The 19,309-nt window shown below is 56.1% G+C and overlaps 2 protein-coding genes across 3 annotated transcripts in view; both read right to left on the bottom strand.

Moving 5' to 3' along the window:
* The window catches only part of LOC122388786 (flocculation protein FLO11-like), a 42,686-nt gene that overhangs the window by 12,177 nt on the left and 11,200 nt on the right, over positions 1-19,309 (bottom strand). The gene's annotated exons all lie outside the window — the stretch shown is intronic.
* On the bottom strand, positions 1,572-17,934 carry LOC122388763 (protein FAR1-RELATED SEQUENCE 2-like). Of its 2 annotated transcripts, none has more exons than XM_043380143.1 (4): positions 17,782-17,934; positions 5,135-6,063; positions 2,942-4,820; positions 1,572-2,316 (listed from the first exon to the last, which is right to left on the bottom strand). In XM_043380143.1, exons 2-3 carry the CDS (start codon positions 6,032-6,034, stop codon positions 2,943-2,945), a joined length of 2,778 nt encoding a protein of 925 aa, XP_043236078.1. In that variant the 5' UTR covers positions 6,035-6,063; positions 17,782-17,934; the 3' UTR covers positions 1,572-2,316; position 2,942. The 2 variants fall into 2 exon arrangements, with proteins under 2 accessions (XP_043236078.1, XP_043236079.1); XM_043380144.1 differs by lacking the exon at positions 17,782-17,934 and adding an exon at positions 17,706-17,727.

Raw genomic sequence — 19,309 nt, 5'->3', positions numbered from 1 at the left:
GTTAAAATGCCAAAATCAAAGGGGGCACGGTGCCCCGGTGCCCTCCCCGTTTCGCCGCCGATGGTCTGACGGACGGTACATGCCGTCTCGCTGATCAGCTGGTGTCCTAGCATTGCGGTATCTGCAGTTGCGGCTCGGCCTGACACAATTTGGGGGAGGGGGGGGGGTAAGCGTTCCTCCTTGCTCAAAATGAACACTTTCACCCGGAGCCCAGGGCCCCAGGTACAGCAAAATCCGATAGTGTGCATGGTCCCGGACTTGCCGCACCCGCACTCCGCAGGACGTTATGCATGGGTATACCGGACCCACTTGCCAGGTCACCACGAACAGTGTCACAGGTGGTAACGGTGGTAACACAGGTTAAACGCAACGCAATGTCTAAGCGAAATGTTAGGATTGGAAGTACTGATTGCAGTAGGCGATGCCCCGAGACGTAAATGAGGTGCAGTATTTGCTTGCGGAACCTTTCTCACGCTTGTCCGATATTCAGATGTATGAACATATGAGAGGCTATACGAACGGAAGGTAAAATGGTCATTTTCTACGACATGCTATGTATCGACGCTAAGTGGCCTAGTTGTTCTCTTTTACTTCGTCTTCCTGTCGCCCATGCCAAAATCTTGGCCGACAAGGCATCCCTTAGAACGGTAGGCAACGCCTCAGACTACGGAAGGCGGTCTTTGTGTGAGCTTACGATGGAGCTTTAGTTTGTCTTACGATGTGGGTTTGGTGGTGAAGCACCAACCACCGTAAATCGGTCGGGTGGTGTCGTAATGAAAGAGCAAGGCAGTAGGATACACATGCGCTAGCAACAGGAACGAGTTTCTTAAAATCGCAAACCGGCTACGAACGGTTTTACAAGAATCTCCAAACTGAAAACCACGAAGTCAGCGCCCCGGCATGCAGTTCAATATCGGGATTGTGCATTGTCGCAGCGATTGAGCTTCCACTTTTGGAAAGAGCTGTTACTGCTCGGGTGCGTGATGCAGTACCTAAGCTTCGTCATCGGTTGATAATGCCCCGGTAAGAAATGAGCATGGGGTGTAATGGTGTTACGTGCTTTCAGTCACCTGAAACAGCGGATAATCTGGACTGGTTGGTCATATTTGGAAATCGGTCTCGTTATATAGGATACTTCATCCATGATATAGGTCTGGTCGTCCTCGAGTTAATCCAATGTTTTCGACATTTGGCTTTGATATTCTCAAACCAGTCATGAGACCCATACCAATAAAAGCAGGTGACGCCTGTGCATTTACATATGTATAATCATTCAAGTGTACGGTAACGGGACCATCGTGTGCACGTTTATGTTCGACCCGTGAGTTCGAGCTAGGTACGCTTCTGCCATCGGAGCGGCGCGGGGCGCGATCATGGCGTGAGTCAGCTGTTGCGAGGCCTGCGAGGGGCGTGGGTCACGGGCCAAGGCCAAATACACAGATGGGTATCGACTCTCGGTGTGTGTGGACCGCGGTCGTACGTGCGGAGCTCAAGGAAGTCTAACATATCGCGCCGTGAAACCTTTAGCGAACCCATCACAATCATGTGCCATCCATGCTCAAAGTTCGGTCGACTTTTCTGATTTATATTAAAGCTTTGGACCAAAGGCCCAACTTGGATAATCAGACGTGAGCTCGCACCCATTCCATTCACTCATACAATACATTTCGATGCATCCCATTCTAAACAGCAGCAGTCGGCGGAAATTCCAGATGTCTACATACATTCCAATCTACATTAAGCAAACAAAACACGGAAGAAGGCGAAGAGAGATACTTTTGGATTTGTTAGAATGTACATTATGGAAAGAACGGGTTTTTTTGCACGGCCGTATCCCATGTTGACTCCAAAAAAGGTAATTCGCTCTAAACTTAACTGGCACAGTAAAGATAAGTTGGCAAATGAATAAACCAAAGCGATGTGCGAGGTTTAATCCAGTCATATGTACAAAACAGTAAACACGGTCGTAACTTGTCCTGAGTGGGTGGCAGGCAGAGATCAACGCTTTTGAGAGATACACAAGATTTCTTCGCGACATCGCGGCACTGCTTGACTAGATATGTTGTTCTAATCAAATTGAAAGACAACACATTTAAGCTCATAAAAGCTACAGGTACAAAACGGTACAAATTGCGTATATACAAATAGGTTCGTTGTCGTAGGTATTCGTCGTTGTCTTGGCTGGTGTCATTTCGCGCGGGATTGTCATTTGATGCGAGACGAGGCCGGCGTCCTCGGGTCAACTGAAGAGCTTCTGCTACTGCTACGGTCTGCCTGTCGCCTTCAGGTCCACCAGCTCGCCAGCACCCGGATCGGCTGAAGACGTAGTCGGCAATTAACAAAACAACACATTTACAGAAATGCCAGTGGGTATGGAGATAACCATCATCGTTTAAATACGGACACACACACACAATGATAAAAGCACCACAAAACAAATTACTCAAAGGAAATGTGCTACGCTTTTAGGAGTCATGCTACCAATGCCGCGGTTTTCGAAGTGACATAATTTGAATGTATGCATAACTATATCATTTGACATTTAGGTCGTGCTTCACAAGGTACGGAATGGTATTAAACCCAAGGCCATATTAAACCCACAGACATTACGCACGTTGTTCTAGTATTAGGTAGATTAAGACGAATTGTATTGTGTTGTATTGTAATTTGTAGTACAGTCTGTCTTAACAGTACCGCGCAAAGTAACAGTGGATCCATCGAGCCTGACCGAGGAAGGACTGCTGGATTTGAGTCACCGAAACAATGGATATCCTCGTCCATTCCCCAGGTCAATTGATTCGGTGACTTTTAAATTATAGCAGGCCCTTCCTCGGTCAGGGTTCATGGATCCACCGTCACTTTGCGCGGTACTTTTAAGACAGACTGTACAATACAATAAAATCAGTAACAAACGCTATAGTATCCGTTTACATGAGCATACCTCATTTTCTTAGCGCTCCTATCACAGTCGTCTTGCTGCCTTTGGGTCGTCCGCGATTCTTAGCTACCCTTGGTGGCATGGTGAGCGTGTGCAGCTGCACGTTCCTCGCATCATGAGTTGAGATCCGAGAGGTGGATGGACCCGTGGATGGACCTGCAACGGAAGGTGGCACAGTCACCGTCCTTACGGGGGGGACCCCAACTATGGGAGACGGGCCGATGCCGATAATCGGGGACAGGGAAACTTCCGCCCGACCAGCGTCATCACACTGTGACGGAGACTGCGACTGCGACCTGTGGACAAGCCCGGAGCCAGACGGCGCGTCAGAGGGGCCACACGGGAACACAAGATTTCTGCGAGCTGCAAGAGGCTTGGTGGCGCCGTGTGAGCCAGCCCGAGGGGCGACCACTGACGGCGACATTACCCCTGTAAAAATGCCGCGATTAGGGGTTTCCGCCGGCGATCCAGCCCACGAAGGAGACACCACTACGCGGCGTGGTGTCATTCGACCGCTGTAATCAGGCGTACGTGTTTTGGTCAGTGGCGATGGTACTGCCGGCTGATAACCCTGAGCGGTGGGACGAGAAGAGCAAGACACCTGATCAGGAGATGGGATCTCAGCAGGTGGAGCAGCGCCAAGCCGCAGTGGACTGTCGAAAAAGCCGGCAAATATGTCAAAGTTAGGTCGCTCATCTTCTGCTGGCCTTGATCTGCTGGTTGCAGTGAGCAGAGCTCTCCCGGTCGGCTGTGACTGTCCACCTGTTGGAGAGTGGAGATCAGTCAGGTCGGCGTCGGCTACATCGCTGGGCGGTGCATCTGTGGGCAAATCAGAGTCGTTAGTTGGCACGCCATCGACTTCTTCTACGATGAGGAAGGAGCGGCGCTGCTGTAAAAAGTGGAGCATGGTGGTAAGTTTATCCAGGAGTTGGCGGTGCTCTGCTCCGGTGAGCTCGCAGCCCACGGATGCGATCTGCGAGGTGACGTTGAGCAGCTGCCGGTACCGCTCACGCTCCGTCCGTGGAGGCTTCCCTGGTGGCAGTGAGCGGGTGGACACAGACGGAGCGAATGGTACTCGACAATCCAGCTGGGCCTCCAGGTGATCGGCAGCGAACGACAAAAGCCATTTCTGCCCCACCAGCTCCTGAGAAAATAGACACATGCCTTGCTCGAGTCGTACTGCCATGATATGGCGACAGGGCAGGCTGTAGTGCCGGTAGAAGAGGCAGTCGCACGCTGTGGAGCTAACGGCCACCCTTCCCGCCCGGTCACATGCAGTCAGCCCTCCCGGTGAGTCGACCAGTGTTACGGTGGCAGACTCCACCAGCTCGTCCTGCAAAAGAGACAAGGCAAACGAGGTTACGTGACGCTGGTATTGGTCCAGTTCGGCGAAGCGACAGCTGGTTGGTCGTTTGTTGACCTCTGCATGAATCTCCGCGTTCCTGTCGGCACGCACTGTGGTCAAGACGGTCAGGTAGGACTGAATGAAGTTTGGCAGAGTGTCGTTAGTTCTGCAGACAGACTTCATTTTGCCGTGAAGCGACTCTAGGTGGTTGTTTGTGAAGACACCAGACATGGCTGCCCCAGACAGACCTCGCACCCATTCCCCTCTAATTTCGTCCCAGTTGTCCTTAAGATATCTGTCTGTGGCAGGATGTCTGATGTCTTCACGGAGACGCCTATACTCAGTCTCGGAACTGGCGAAGACGAGCTGCTGCAGAACCCCCAGGATCCGCTCTCGCTCTCCCTTCTCCACGCTGGCGAGGTTCAGCTCTCTTCTGAAGGACTGCAGGACGTGGAAGCTGCAGAGAAACTGGTCGCAGTCCGGGAAGACGTCCTTGATGGCAGCTTTCTCCGCACGGTCCTTGTCGGTCAGCCACACCTGAAAACAGAAGTTGCAGCTCATTAATTGACACTTGTGAAACAGCTCTTATCCTTACACCTAACCAGGCTTAGCCTCTGAACGTGATGATCGACATAAGGCCGATTTCGAATTTATTCGCCCTGCAACATGGCATAGCGCAGGGTACTAGTTGGACGATATTCTATGAAAAAAGCATAATAACGCGTGAATGCCGAAAAGTATTTGATGCATGTACCTTATACAATATACATCTTAAGCCAGCCGAGTAACTGATCTTACATGATCAAATAGTATCAATTTGTATGACCCATTTATTCTACACGCATGTTTACTTTGGTGATAGATGCTGCAGCTGTGTTGTGTTCCCGGAAAACACGAAGCATGGCGCCAATCATGTGAGCCGTCTCGTTGGTCACCAGGAAGACGGCGAGAGGGACGCCACGTCCAAACGAATCTACAGTGAGAATCGTGAAGACTGGCGTCCGGATGTCCAGAAGTTTGTAGGTCGAGTCCATGAGGAGAAGGTCAGGAAACTTCTCGTAGGCGCTCCGCATCTCCTGGTCCTGAAAGAAAAGGCCGCAGACAGTACCGGCATCCTCGACGACAGTGGATGCAAATCCGCGCTCGCTCAGAATGGAAATAGCGGCTTCCAGATCAGGTTGTCCATTTTTCGGTACGCGCAACACGTTGTTCAGGTCGTGGCGAGTAAGCACTTTCCCATACTGATCTAGCATGTGCTGGCGGATACGCTTTTTGTCAGCACCGACCCGATGGAACTGTCGGGCAACTTCCTTTTCGTCCTCCGTGAGGCGGCGGTTCTCAGGCTCGAGCATGAAACTAGCCTTGGAAACTGTGTGAGAATGCTCGAGGTTAAGTTCTTTCACCACAAGTTTCAAGGACTTGTCCAATATCACGGTGATGAGCACGGGACAGTCTAACTTCTTAGTCTTTGTGCTTCGCACACGATCGGCTTTACCGGCGTACTTCCGTCCCCCGTGAGTGCACGCCAACTTAATCAAACGATACTTCTTTTCCTCTATGAAAGCATCCTTGTCATCCCTGTTTGAGATTGTCTTTGAAATGTAGTGACCAGGGGACGATTGCAAGAAGCTACGAAGTGTCACTGAACTGGACTTGAAAAATTTTGAATTTGTTTCCTTTTCCAGAACACTAATGCACGCTTCCAGATCGCCAAAAGAAGAGAAAGAGTCACCTGCCTTTAACGCGGCCATGTCTTTGCTGTCCACAAGATGCCGGTCGTCTGAAACAGCAAAACATAAACATTAAACATGTACAGCAAAAGCAACATTCTGCGATTTGTGACATGACATCAGACATGACAGAGACATAGCATTGATAGTGGCCGGGGGGCGGGTACACTAGCATGGAAAGCCGAAAATCAACAGGACTAGACCAGAAGCTAGGAACAGAGTCACCAGGGGCAGAGGCAGAGCCGTAATAGGGCAGCTAAAAGCATGTAGAACCAACAGTGGGTCCAAGTAAGCCAGGACCAGGGCTAAACGAAGGATCACACGGAACAAGGGGAGCGCATGGTCCCCCGGAGCATTGACTGGATCACCAGGAGCAAGAGTTGGGCGGGCGGACGGACGGACGGACGGAACGACCGACAGGCAGACAGTGACAGGCAGACAGACAGTGTGAGTGCCAGGGCTGTAAGAGCCGCCAGAGGCAGGGGTAGGACTACCAGGGCAGGGTTAGGGCAACTAGGGACAGAGTCAGGGAAACCAGGGCAGGGGTATGGCTAGGACCACCAGGGGCAGGGACGGGGACACCATGGACCAGGGTAGGACCACCAGAGGCAGGGATAGGGAGAGAGGGCCACCAGGGGCATGGATAGGGCCACCAGGAGCTGGGGGGGGGGGGGCAATCAGGGAAAGGGTAGGGGCTAGGTCAACCAATACCCATTCGTGCAAAACTATCAACTTTAAAATTTGACCTTTTTTGACCTTTTTTGACCTGACCTTGACCAGAAAGTGACCTAAGCCGTACCTGATAGTCTTATAAACAACACCATTGAGTTGGAAATGAAAAATTGGCCATAAAACATGCATCACACAGCCTTAGTACCTAAAGTTAGGTTCATGTGACCTGACCTGTGACCCTTGGTGACCTGACCTGGTAATGTCAGTGACCTCTTATAGCAACATATGTACTAGGCAACTGACGCCCTATCGCTGATTCTCGACAAAATGCGTTTTCTTCGGTGTTATAGCGCATTCCCTAGATGACCCGTGAACGGTGAAACATTTCATCTTTGACCTGACCTGTGACGTCATCGGTGACCCCGAGGTCAATGAAATTTGGTTTTCCTCGACAAATTTGACAGGCCTTTCGAACGCCGTTTGAATTTTGCGGATCCGTCCAGTAGTTTCGGAGATACGAGAGGGGGGGGGCAAAAAATAGCCCCCCACCAGGTCGCGTTATAAACAGACCCCACCAGGGAGCGGGTTAAGGTCACCAGGGACAGGGTTAGGGCCAATAAGGGCAAGGGTAGGACTACAGGGGCAGGAGTAGGTACTAGGGCAGCCAGGGGCATGGATAGGACCACCAGGGACAGGGATAGGGTCATAAGGAGCTAGGACAACCAGGGGCAGGGCCGCCAGGGGCAGGAGTAGGTGCTAGGGCAACCAGGGGCAGGGGTAGGACCACCAGGGACAGGGATAGGTGCTAGGGCAACCAGGGGCAGGGGTAGGACCACCAGGGGCAGGGGTAGGACCACCAGGGACAGGGATAGGTGCTAGGGCAACCAGGGGCAGGGGTAGGACCACCAGGGACAGGGAAAGGGCCATAAGGAGCTAGGGCAACCAGGGGCAGGGGTATAGTTAGGGCCACCAGGGGCAAGGGGTTAAGGCCACCAGGGACAGGGGGTTAAGGCCAACAAGGGCAGGGGCAGGGATGGGCCGTCAGGGACAAGAGTGGGAGCTAGGGCAAGCAGGGGCAGGGGCAGGGATGGTGCCACCAGGGACAAGAGTGGGTCCCACCAGGCCCAGGAGCAAGGTCAGGGCCACCAAGGGCAGGGCAAGGTGCTACGTTAACCAGGGGCAGGGATAGGGCCAACAGAGGCTGGAGTAGGACCACCAGGGGCAGGAATAGGGCCACCAGGAGCTAGGGCAGCCTGGGCAAGGGTAAGGGCTAAGGAAACCAATACAGGGTTAGGGGTTCTGGCAACCAATGCAGGGTTAGAGGCTATGGCAACCAATGCAGGGTTAGGGGCTATGACAACCAGGGGCAGGGTAAGGGCCACCAGACACATGGATAGTCCCATCAGGAGCTAGGTCAACCAGGCCAGCGGTAGGGGCTTGGGCGCCCCACCAAAGGCAGGACGAGGGCCTAGGACAGCCAGGGGCAGAGATAGGGCCACCAGGGGCAGGGGTAGGTCCACCAGTGACCAGGGGCAGGGTTAGGGCAGCCAGGGGCAGGGTTAGGGCAGCCAGGGGCAGGGTTAGGGCAGCCAGGGGCAGGGTTAGGGGACAGGGACAGGGGTAGGGCAACCAGGGGCAGAGGTAGGGCAACCAGGGGCAGGGCTAGGGCAGCCAGGGGCAGGGAAACCATGGCCAGGGTAGGGCTAGGACCAGCAGTAGGTAGAGCGACCAGGGGCACGACCACTAGGGGCAGGGACGGGGACACCATGAAGCAGGGTAGGACCACCAGGAGCAGGGATAGGGCCATCAGGGGCATGGATAGGGTCACCAGGAGCTGGGGGCAATCAGGGAAAGGGTAGGGGCTAGGGCAGCCAGGGGGTGGGGGTGGGGATAGAGCTGCCATGGGCAGGAGTAGGTGCTAGGGCAACCAGGGGCATGGATAGGGTCACCAGGGGAGGAGTAGGGTACTAGGGCAACTAGGGGCAGGGTAAGGCCATCAAAGGCAGGGAGAGGGCCTGGGAGAGCCAGGGGCAGAGATAGGGCCACCAGGGGCAGGGCTAGGGCAACCAAGGGGCACCGGGCAGGGGTAGGGCAACCAGGAGCAGGACAGTGCTAGGGCAGCCAGGGACAGGGGCTAGGGCAGCCAGGGGCAGGGAAACCATGGCCGGGGTAGGGCTAGGACCACCAGTAGGTAGGGCAACCAGGGGCCGGAATGGGGACACCATGGAGCAGGGTACTGGGTAGGACCACCAGGAGCAGGGGCCAGGGATAGGGCCATCGGGGGCATGGATAGGGCCACCAAGAGCTGGAGGCATTCAGGGAAAGTGTAGGGGCTAGGACAGCCAGGGGAGGGGTGGGGATAGGGCTGCCATGGGCAAGGGTAGGGCTAGGGCAACCAGGGGCAGGGATAGGGCCACCAGGAGCTAGGACAACCAGGGCCACCAGGAGCTAGGACAACCAGGGACAGCAGTAAGGGTTAGGGCAGCCAGGGGCAGGAGTAAGACCACCAGGGGCAGGGGTAGGACCACCAGGGGCAGGGATAGGGTCACCAGGGGAGGAGTAGGGTACTAGGGCATCTATAGGCAGGGTAGGGCCACCAAAGGCAGGGCGAGGGCCTAGGACAGCCAGGGGCAGAGATAGGGCCACCAGGGGCAGGGGTAGGTCCACTAGTGACTAGGGGCAGGGTTAGGGCAGCCAGGGGCAGGGTTAGGGCAGCCAGGGGCAGGGTTAGGGCAACCAGGGGCAGGGCTAGGGCAGCCAGGGGCATGGAAACCATGGCCAGGGTAGGGCTAGAACCAGGGGCATGACCACTAGGGGCAGGGATGGGGACACCATGGAGCAGGGTAGGACCACCAGGAGCAGGGATAGGGCCATCAGGGGCATGGATAGGGCCACCAGGAGCTGGGGGCAATCAGGGAAAGGGTAGGGGCTAGGGCAGCCAGGAGGGGGTGGGGATAGGGCTGCCATGGGCAGGAGTAGGTGCTAGGGCAACCAGGGGCAGGGATAGGGTCACCAGGGGAGTAGGGTACTAGGGCAACTAGGGGCAGGGTAAGGCCATCAAAGGCAGGGAGAGGGCCTAGGACAGCCAGGGGCAGAGATAGGACCACCAGGGGCAGGGCTAGGGCAACCAAGGGGCACCGGGCAGAGGTAGGGCAACCAGGAGCAGGGCAGTGCTAGGGCAGCCAGGGACAGGGGCTAGGGCAGCCAGGGGCAGGGAAACCATGGCCGGGGTAGGGCTAGGACCACCAGTAGGTAGGGCAACCAGGGGCCGGAATGGGGACACCATGGAGCAGAGTACGGGGTAGGACCACCAGGAGCAGGGATAGGGCCACCAGGAGCTGGAGGCATTCAGGGAAAGTGTAGGGGCTAGGACAGCCAGGGGAGGGGTGGGGATAGGGCTGCCATGGGCAAGGGTAGGGCTAGGGCAACCAGGGGCAGGGATAGGGCCACCAGGAGCTAGGATAACCAGGGACAGCAGTAAGGGCTAGGGCAACCAGGGGCAGGAGTAAGACCACCAGGGGCAGGGATAGGGTCACCAGGGGAGGAGTAGGGTACTAGGGCAGCTATGGGCAGGGTAGGGCCACCAAAGGCAGGGCGAGGGCCTAGGACAGCCAGGGGCAGAGATAGGGCCACCAGGGGCAGGGGTAGGTCCACCAGTGACTAGGGGCAGGGTTAGGGCAGCCAGGGGCAGGGTTAGGGCAGCCAGGGGCAGGGTTAGGGCAGCCAGAGGCAGGGAAACCATGGCCAGGGTAGGGCTAGGACCAGCAGTAGGTAGGGCGACCAGGGGCACGACCACTAGGGGCAGGGATGGGGACACCATGGAGCAGGGTAGGACCACCAGGAGCAGGGATAGGGCCATCAGGGGCATGGATAGGGCCACCAGGAGCTGGGGGCAATCAGGGAAAGGGTAGGGGCTAGGGCAGCCAAGGGGAGGGGTGGGGATAGGGCTGCCATGGGCAGGAGTAGGTGCTAGGGCAACCAGGGCCGGGGCAGGGATAGGGCCACCAGGAGCTTGGACAACCAGGGGCAGCAGTAAGGGCTAGGGCAACCAGGGGAAGGAGTAAGACCACCAGGGGCAGGGATGGGACCACCAGGGGCATGATTAGGGCCACCAGTGGCAGAGTTCGGTACACCAGGGGCACAGGGTTAAGGCCAACAAGGGCAGGGGAGAACCACCTGGGGCAGGGATGGGGCCACCAGAGACAGGAGTAGGTGCTGGGGCAACCAGGGCCAGAGGCTAGAACAACCAGGGGCAGGGATAGGACTGTTATGGTTTATATTTAAGTCTACGTTAATAATGGTTCGATAGCAAATTAATTATCGTCGCGATTCCACCGCCCCAGATGCACACGCGCACTCCCGATGTTAACTGTATTGAGTCCGGCTGACGACTGCACAACAATACTCTTTACTCAAGGACGCCGGAAGCTGCCGGGCGGCACAGCCTACCATCAGGCGCCGGCCGGCGCCGCGGCGGCTGGCAACAGCTGTCAGCTGACTGCGCCGGCATAGTTCGTGCCGGCTCAGTAGCACGCATCACAACACCTCCCCCCAGACGTGGGGGAGACAACACGTCTCAAGAACAAAAACGGTGCCTCCGACAAACACAAACGCACCAACGCGTGTCAGCGCACGATGGTTACACGAACTCGTACACTGGGTCCGACCAAGTCACAGTCAGCCTCTTAGGCTGTCGACGAAGCCGTTTGCTGCGCCTCACAGAGACGTCAGGCGCGGGGGTCGCTGCGCCAGGGCGGCTGCGGGGGACTTTGTCAGCGGCTGGGGTCCCGCTGTCGGCGGTCCTGGTTCGGGCGCTGGCCCGGCCGCTGTTGCCGTCTTCGGTGATGGCGTCTCGGCTGCCATCGGGTGACGTGGTCACCATCGGCCGCAGCGGGCGGAGGTATCGTCGATTCCGCCAGTAGGTGCGGCCGCTTGGCAGGCGAGCGAGGTAGTCTCGGCGGCTGCCGATGCCAACGACGACGCCTGTCCGGTCCCACAAACCAGTCTTCGGATCTTGCAGGAGAACCTGTTGACCGATGCGCAGAGGTCTCAGCGAGCGGGCGCTCGCGTCGTAGCGCTCTGCGGTCTGGGACTTCAGAGCGGCTGCTCTCTCATCACACTCCTCCGCCGCGCGCTGCCACACCTCGGCAAACGCTCGGTGGTGAGCTGGCACGGTAGAGCGCAGCGGGTGGCCGTACAGTATCTGGGCCGGAGAGCGGCCATCAGCCCGAGGCGCGTTCCGCAGCTCCAAGAGGCCGTGCGCGAACGCGTCGTTGTCCAGGTTACCTCGGTCGCTGACCTTCTGCACGAGCCTCTTCACCGCCTTCACTGCAGATTCCGCATGTCCATTCGACTGAGGAAAATGCGGAGTGGAGATCTCGTGGGTCACTCCCCACCGTCGCAGGAAGTCGCGGGTGTGACGGGCTGCGAACTGCGGCCCTCCGTCCGTTCGCAGAGTCTTGGGTGCCCCAGTGGCCGCGAAGGCGACCCTCAGACTGGACACCAGGTCCTTCGCCGACGTCTCTCCAGAGCAATGAAAGACGAACGGCCATCCAGAGAGGCGGTCTACGTATACAAGATACGTGCGACCAGCCCACGAAAAATAGTCCGCTGAGACGGCCTCGAAGACTCGAGTTGGCACCGCCTCGGAGACTAGCGGCTCCTTTTGCTGGCTCGGAGGATACATCTGGCAGGACTTGCACGCTCCGACGAGGTTAGCGATGTCCTGGTCAAGCCCGGGCCAGTAGACAACTTGTCTAGCCCGACGCTTGGTGCGCTCCACACCTTGATGGCTGGCGTGAAGCCGCTCGAGCGTCTCCCGACGCAGACTCTGGGGAATCAGGAGTCGCTGCCCGCATACCAACAGGCTGCCGTCCACGGCGAGACGGTCTCTAGCTGTCCAGTAGGGCCGCAGCGTCGGCTCCAGCTGGGACTTGTGGTCTGGAAAGCCAGCCAAGACCACGTCTCGGAGGGCGCTGAGCTCTGCATCACGCTCAGACGCCGCCCGAACCCTCTGCAGGGTAGCGTCCGGGAACAGTGATTCCTCCTCGGTCGGATCAGCCGTGGTGATTCTGGCGATCAGGCTTGCGATCTGGTGGGCTTCCTCTTTCTCCGCCTCTTCGTCGTCTGGAGTCGGAGTATCCACCGGTGCCCGGGAGAGCGCATCCGGGATCGCGTGCAGTTTCCCTTGCCGCCAGACAGCGACGAAGTTGAACGGCGTGAGACGTTGCCGTAGCCGTTGCAGTCGCGGGTTGTCGATGTCGATGAGGCTCTTGGAGTTCAGCACTGGAACGAGCGGTCGGTGGTCTGTGACCACCTCGAACTGCTGCATGCCCGAGAGGTACATGCTGCACTTCCGACAAGCCCATGCAACTGCCAGCATCTCAATCTCGCAGACGGCGTAGCGGGATTCCACATCGGTCAGGAAACGAGACCCACACTGGATCAGTTTCCATCGTCCATCTGCATCCTGTTGCCGCAGACAGAAACCCAGCCCTCGCAGGCGTGCGGCGTCGGTCTCCAGGACTGTCCGGCGCCGCGGGTCAAAGAAGTCGAGGACTGGTGGCGAGACCAGCGCCTTCTTCGCATCACTGAAGGCTTTGGAGTGCAGCGGCGTCCACACCCGCTCGTTCTTCGGTCGCAGGAGGTGTCTCAGAGGCTCGGCGGCGGCCGAGACGTCTGGTGAGAAGTCACCCAGCTGGTTCACGAGACCAAGAAACGATCTGAGGTCCGTGAGGCACGCCGGCTGCGGAAACTCCGCGATGGCTCGCACCTTCTTGTTGTCTGCGGTGTAGCCTGTCTGGTCGATCTTGAACCCACAGAACTCCACCTCATTCCCGGCGAAGGAGCACTTGTCTGGGTTCAGAGTCATCCCGTGGTCATCACATCTCTGCAGGATGCTCCACACGTGCTCCAGGTGAGCTGAGTAGCTCGAGTCGTACGCCAGAATATCGTCCACGACTTTGCATGTCTGAGGGATGTCACCGAGAGCAGCGTCGCCTCTTCGGTTGTACTCGTCTCCTGACGAGATCAGACCCATGACGGCACGTTTGTAGCGGAAACGGCCCCATGGCGTGATGAAGCACGTTTTGTCCTGGTCCTCCTCGCGGATGGGGATCTGGTGGTAGCCAGACTTGCTATCCAGCTTCGTGTAGAAGTTTGCACCGCTGCCGATCGAGGCCACAGCGTCGTGCGGCGACCTGACTGGGTACGCTGGCCTCTTGACGAATCGGTTCAGCTTGGTGAGGTCGACCGTCAGACGGCAGCCAGAGACCGTGCCGCCCGGCGACCGCTTTGCCACCGGCACGATGGGGTGGCACCACTCGGTCGGGTGCTCCACCGGCTCGATCACGTCACTCTCCAGCAGCTCATCCAGCTGGCGCCGAATGTCGTCACGCCAGCAGAACGGTACACTGCGAGCTGTGGAGACGGCAACTGGTGTGGCGTCTTCAGTCAACTCGATGGCCATTGAGCCTCCGGACATCTTGCGCAGCTTCGAGGTGACGTCAAACACTCGTGGGAAGGCTTCCTTCATCGCTGAGAAGTGCTTCCGTCGTTCTTCAGCCGATGGCACGCCTTTGCTTGCATCCCACGTCGGCTTCAGCGGGTGCACCTTCTGCGCCTTCCCGGCGTCTTCAAGTGCAGGAGCAGAGCCTCGTTTGACCACTCTGCGGGGTATCTTGCTCTTCCCTGGCATGGTCTTCAGGGAGCAGACCGCTGGAGCTGGTCGGGAGGTCTCCTCCTCGTCTGAGATGGCAGAACAGATTTGCTGTGGGAACTCCTTGTGCAGTATTCCCAGTCGAACAGCGTCGTGCCACGACAGCAGCGAGCTGTGCAGCTTCTTCACCACAGAGACGGCTATCGTCCTCTTGATGCTTCCCAGCTGCAGTGCGACTTGGCACGCTCCCAGGCAGGGCAGTTCTCGTCCGTCCGCTGCGAACAGGCTTCCAGAGGGCGGCGTCAGCTGCTTGACGTTGATGCCCATCTGCTTCGCTGCCTCCTGAGAGATAACAGACACCTCAGCGCCTGTATCTGGCGTCCATGTCGTTTGCTGCCTGCCACCGTCACTCCGATGCAGCAGAATCTGGATCTGCGGAGCACGCGTCGTGTGCAGGCCTTGGATCATGCAGTCTCGGTGCTGCTGGTCCACTGTCTGTCTGGCAGGTGCAGATGCCGCTCGCGTCTTCATTGTGACGAGCGACACACGTCTGCCTCCATCGGACCTCCGCTGGGTCCGGTCCGGGCTCGCCGCCGGAGCGCGCGAGCGACTGGCGCTGCGACCGCGGCAGACAGACGCGAAGTGGCCTACCTTGCCACAGGCTCGGCAGGTCCTCTTGACGGCCCTGCAGTCGCCGGCGCTACGGTGAACTTCGCCACCGCAGCGGGAGCACGTCTTCTCTGTCGACCGGTCTCTCGGGCGACCGCGGCTGCGCTGGTACTGAGAGACCCTCGCCAGGGTCGAGCCAGCTGGTTCACGGATGGCTGAGCTGTTGGAGGCGGCATTCTCTGACGCTCGGGCGATATCCACTGCCTTCTGAAGCGTGAGATCCGGCTCTTCCAACATTCTGCGGCGTGCTTCTTCGTCTCGCGTGCCGACAACGACTCGATCTCTGAACCTGTTGTCCTGGCAGTGGTGACAGAAATCACAGAACGATGCAATCTCTTTCAGTCCACAGAGAAAATCGTCCACTGTTTCGCCCGCTTCCTGGACTCGCATGAAAAAATCTCTCCGATCAATGATGACGTTACGCTGGCGGCGCAGATGCGTCTGCATCGCCGTGATGATGGTGTTCATATCAGCGTCTTCGGGGATCGGCAGGCCGTACCTGACCACCCTGGTCCAATCGTCATCAAGCAGAGCGAGTAGGGCTGCCTTCTGCTCGGGCTGGGCTAGCCTGTTGACGCCAGTCAGCAGACTGTAGCCGTGAAATTTCTGTCGCCAGGATTCAAACTCCTTCAGTGAGGCCGATGACGACAGCTGTGGAGCGGGAGCTGCTGATGCCGGCAGTCTGGGCGGTAGACTGACGGCTGCGCTCGTATCGGCTGGGGTGGCCGCTGCAGTAGCCGCCACGGCTGCAGCGCCGGCCCCTGCCGCCGGCCCGGCCCAGATCCGTTCCATTACGGCCACCATACGCTCCTCCCGCTGCTGGCTTTGCCGCTGAGCTTCTTGAGCCAGCTCCAGTTGCTGGGCGAGGAGTTGGGTGAGGGCTCCCAGGTCTACCGGCTTGCCTTCCTCCGTCATTGCGAGAAACGCGCGCGAAAACCGACGAAAAGATGCTACATCTAATGATAAAAAGTAAATTATACCGATCGCGCCATGTTATGGTTTATATTTAAGTCTACGTTAATAATGGTTCGATAGCAAATTAATTATCGTCGCGATTCCACCGCCCCAGATGCACACGCGCACTCCCGATGTTAACTGTATTGAGTCCGGCTGACGACTGCACAACAATACTCTTTACTCAAGGACGCCGGAAGCTGCCGGGCGGCACAGCCTACCATCAGGCGCCGGCCGGCGCCGCGGCGGCTGGCAACAGCTGTCAGCTGACTGCGCCGGCATAGTTCGTGCCGGCTCAGTAGCACGCATCACAACAAGGACCACCACTAGAAGGGCCACCATGGGCAGGGGTAGACCAGGCAGAGGCAGGGGAGGGACCACCAGGGGCAGGGCAGGGACCAACAGGGGCAGAGCAAGGGCTGTAATGGACAGGGGTGTTGTGAGTGTCAGGAGCAGGAGTAGATCTAGGAGCAAAGGAAGGGCCATGTGGGACAGGGCCAGGGCTGTAAGGAACTGGGATGTGAGTGCAATCACTGTATGGGTCTGAAGGGGCAAGGACAGATTTTCCAGGAGCATGGGTAAGACCAACAGGGCCAGGGGCAAGGCCACCAGGAGCAGATATGGGGCCACAAGGGCCAGGGTGTGAGTGAAATGGGCAGCAGCACTAATGACGGAGGTTTGGCCACATCCAGGGGCAGAGGTAAATCCATCTTCCATGCGCAGGGGTTAGCTGCCGAGGGCAGGGTGAGGGTTTTTGCATGCAGAGGGGCGAGGGCAGGGGTGGGCCAACTGCCGAGCCTTGGGACTTGCAGTGGCACTGGCAAGTGGCAGGAATGTTTATAGCAGCTAGAATTTGACTGGTGAATTTGAAGATGGTTAAAGGATGCATTTTACATTCGACATTCCAATTGTAAAAACAAGTAATACAAAGAAAGTTCTTTTTATAGTAAGGGTCAATTTTGGGAAAGTTGAATAAAATACATTTAAGTGGGAGATCATTCATTTTATTAGATTAATTTTATTTTTACTACGACGCTGCAAAATATTTTAAGCCATATCAACAAAACTATTATGAGCACACATCACTTACACATTTGGATTTTTCTGGGGCCCTGTTTCATGACAACACTGACCCTACCCAGGTATTCGCACTGAGGTTCCATGGAAACTAAAGCAGAATTGCCAATTTTGTTTTACATTTCCATAGAAACTGAACACCAGTGCCTGCTAGCATCGGGTAGCATAACACATTAAAACATGGCCCAGGTGCCACACAAGGGGTGCTCCTTACAATACCTAGTCCTAGTAGGTGCTGGCAGCATGTCACTCATGGCACAGGGTTTTGATTTAGCAGTAATATTTTTAATTGATTGTTCCGCACATATCGACTTAGGATGAAATGAATGATAGCTCAGAGAGACGAGACCACAAACTAGCTAGGTAATGCAATGCAAAGATAAGTACCAGGTGGCATCACAAAAAAATTACGCACAGGCCATACTGACGTCACAGTGTAAACACCGAGCTGCCTGGATAATACTATTTTACGAGAAAGCTATCTCATCAACTGGGCCACAAAGAAAACTGCTAGCTTACAAAAAAGCATAGTAAAATAGCAAACAAATAACACAACTTTTGTATCATAGCCTCAGCCTCCCTTGGGTCAATCAAGCCAACTGAAACTGCCTGCAATTAATTCTACATTGACATTGATCAAATGGAAGTACAGGAAGTACTTACGCTAGGAATTCAAGCATCATTTGTGTACTACACTAACCATTGTCTACAAAAATCATGCTTTCAGCAAATTGCTCACCCTCAACACTCCAGATTCACCACAGACGCCTCCAGCTCGCCAACCGGTCCCCAGCCGAACGGACGCGGAAAGACCGGCGCGCACCCCTTGTCCCGCGGCCGACGCATCCCTTTCTTTGTTAAAATTCGCGCGGGACTTTGTGCGCATGCGCAGGCCCCATTACGTCACAGACTGGACGTGATTTTAGCACGTCAAGCCGCTGGAGTAAATCTACTTCGATCTGACGTGATTTTGGTCGCATTTTCCCCTGTGCTTAAAACTACTCCAGTCCGACGTCATTTAATCCCATGCAAAGCCGTGTGTAAAACTACTCAGAACCGAGAGTTGACGTGAAATAAGCAGGTACCGGTTGGTGTGTAAATCTACTCAGAACCGACGTGAAATACACAGTCGGTGGCGTTTTGAGTAATTGTACTTCTGACTTCATAAACACGCTTCCATTTGGCAAAGCGGCGGCCAACGCACAACAGTATCACCATATCGGCAACATGATTCCAATTGTCTTTGAGCCTCTACGAATAATCGGCATAAGAACTAAACAACGTTTTTTTTTGGACATTCTCTAAAAAAAGAGTCGGTATTCCGCGGATTCACTAAAAAAGAATCGCTATTCCGCGGATTACCTAGGAAGTTCGCAGATCCCCGGGACTCTTCAGCGACTTCACGGACGCACTGGAAACTCTAGTGAATCCGCGGAGCCACGGCAGTGATTCCGCGGATTCACGAGAGTTTATGTGAGTTCGCGGAGTCCCTAGGGATTTTGCGGATTAACTAGTAAATTCGCAAACTCACGGATTTCGCGGACGCACTGTAACACATACAGTCGGTCCAACAAGCGTGCTAATCCGCAGCCACATGACGCTACGGCCCTACATTCATCTGTCATTTCTGAATCCACACCGACTTCTAACTATGTGTTGAGCCGAATATTGCCTAAATAGTGAATTCCCGATTCGCCTGCGGATCGTCGGAGAGCGTATTACGAGCACATCATTGTATTGACGATTGCGTGGCATTTGGCCCACTATACCTACCAAGTACCAAATCATGAATGGCTCATCTAGGTAGCTCTAAGGTCACATGGATAGCCCACCTAAGCTCTTATAGCTCACTCAGCATGGGTGTGCATGTGCAAGCTTTGACCATTTCTGAGTTCACACCAAAATCACTGCATTGATTTGCAGTGTCAGTTTAATTGCCGGCGGTCGATACCTGCGCGAAGGCTAATTGCTTAGCGGGGACATCTGCACTGGGCGTCGGCAGCTGTGCTCCCACGGGCACTTTTCTCAGTTTTACGAGCATCGCGACGCGTCCCAGATTGGCCGCCACCGCGAGCTGCGCCTGGCTGGAGAGAGAGACATTTCGGGCGGCCCTCCGTCGCCGCGGCCGGGCACACGGCCGCTTTCCCTGATCAGGTTTGTCGCGGGACTCGGGATTGTGCTGAAAGGTATCTAGGCTACTGAGGCGGCAATTTCTCCCGGTAATAACATGGTCTGTGGTAACTATTCCTCTGTTTCTCTGCGCGGTT

The sequence above is a fragment of the Amphibalanus amphitrite genome, unplaced genomic scaffold (assembly GCF_019059575.1).
Source record: "Amphibalanus amphitrite isolate SeventyFive unplaced genomic scaffold, NRLGWU_Aamphi_draft 000335F_arrow, whole genome shotgun sequence".
NCBI classification, from domain to species: Eukaryota; Metazoa; Arthropoda; class Thecostraca; order Balanomorpha; family Balanidae; genus Amphibalanus; species Amphibalanus amphitrite.
Note: the sequence above shows the minus strand (reverse complement) of the source record. Positions and strands in the feature narration are given on the sequence as shown.

What these genes read in the sequence shown, in the direction of transcription:
- LOC122388763 (XM_043380143.1), bottom strand. Translation starts at nt 6,034, where the DNA reads ATGGCCGCGTTAAAGGCAGGTGACTCTTTCTCTTCTTTTGGCGATCTG. An exon ending in CTGCAGCATCTATCACCAAA is followed by an intron (nt 4,821 to 5,134) that starts GTAAACATGCGT and finishes TTCTGTTTTCAG; the next exon opens with GTGTGGCTGACCGACAAGGA.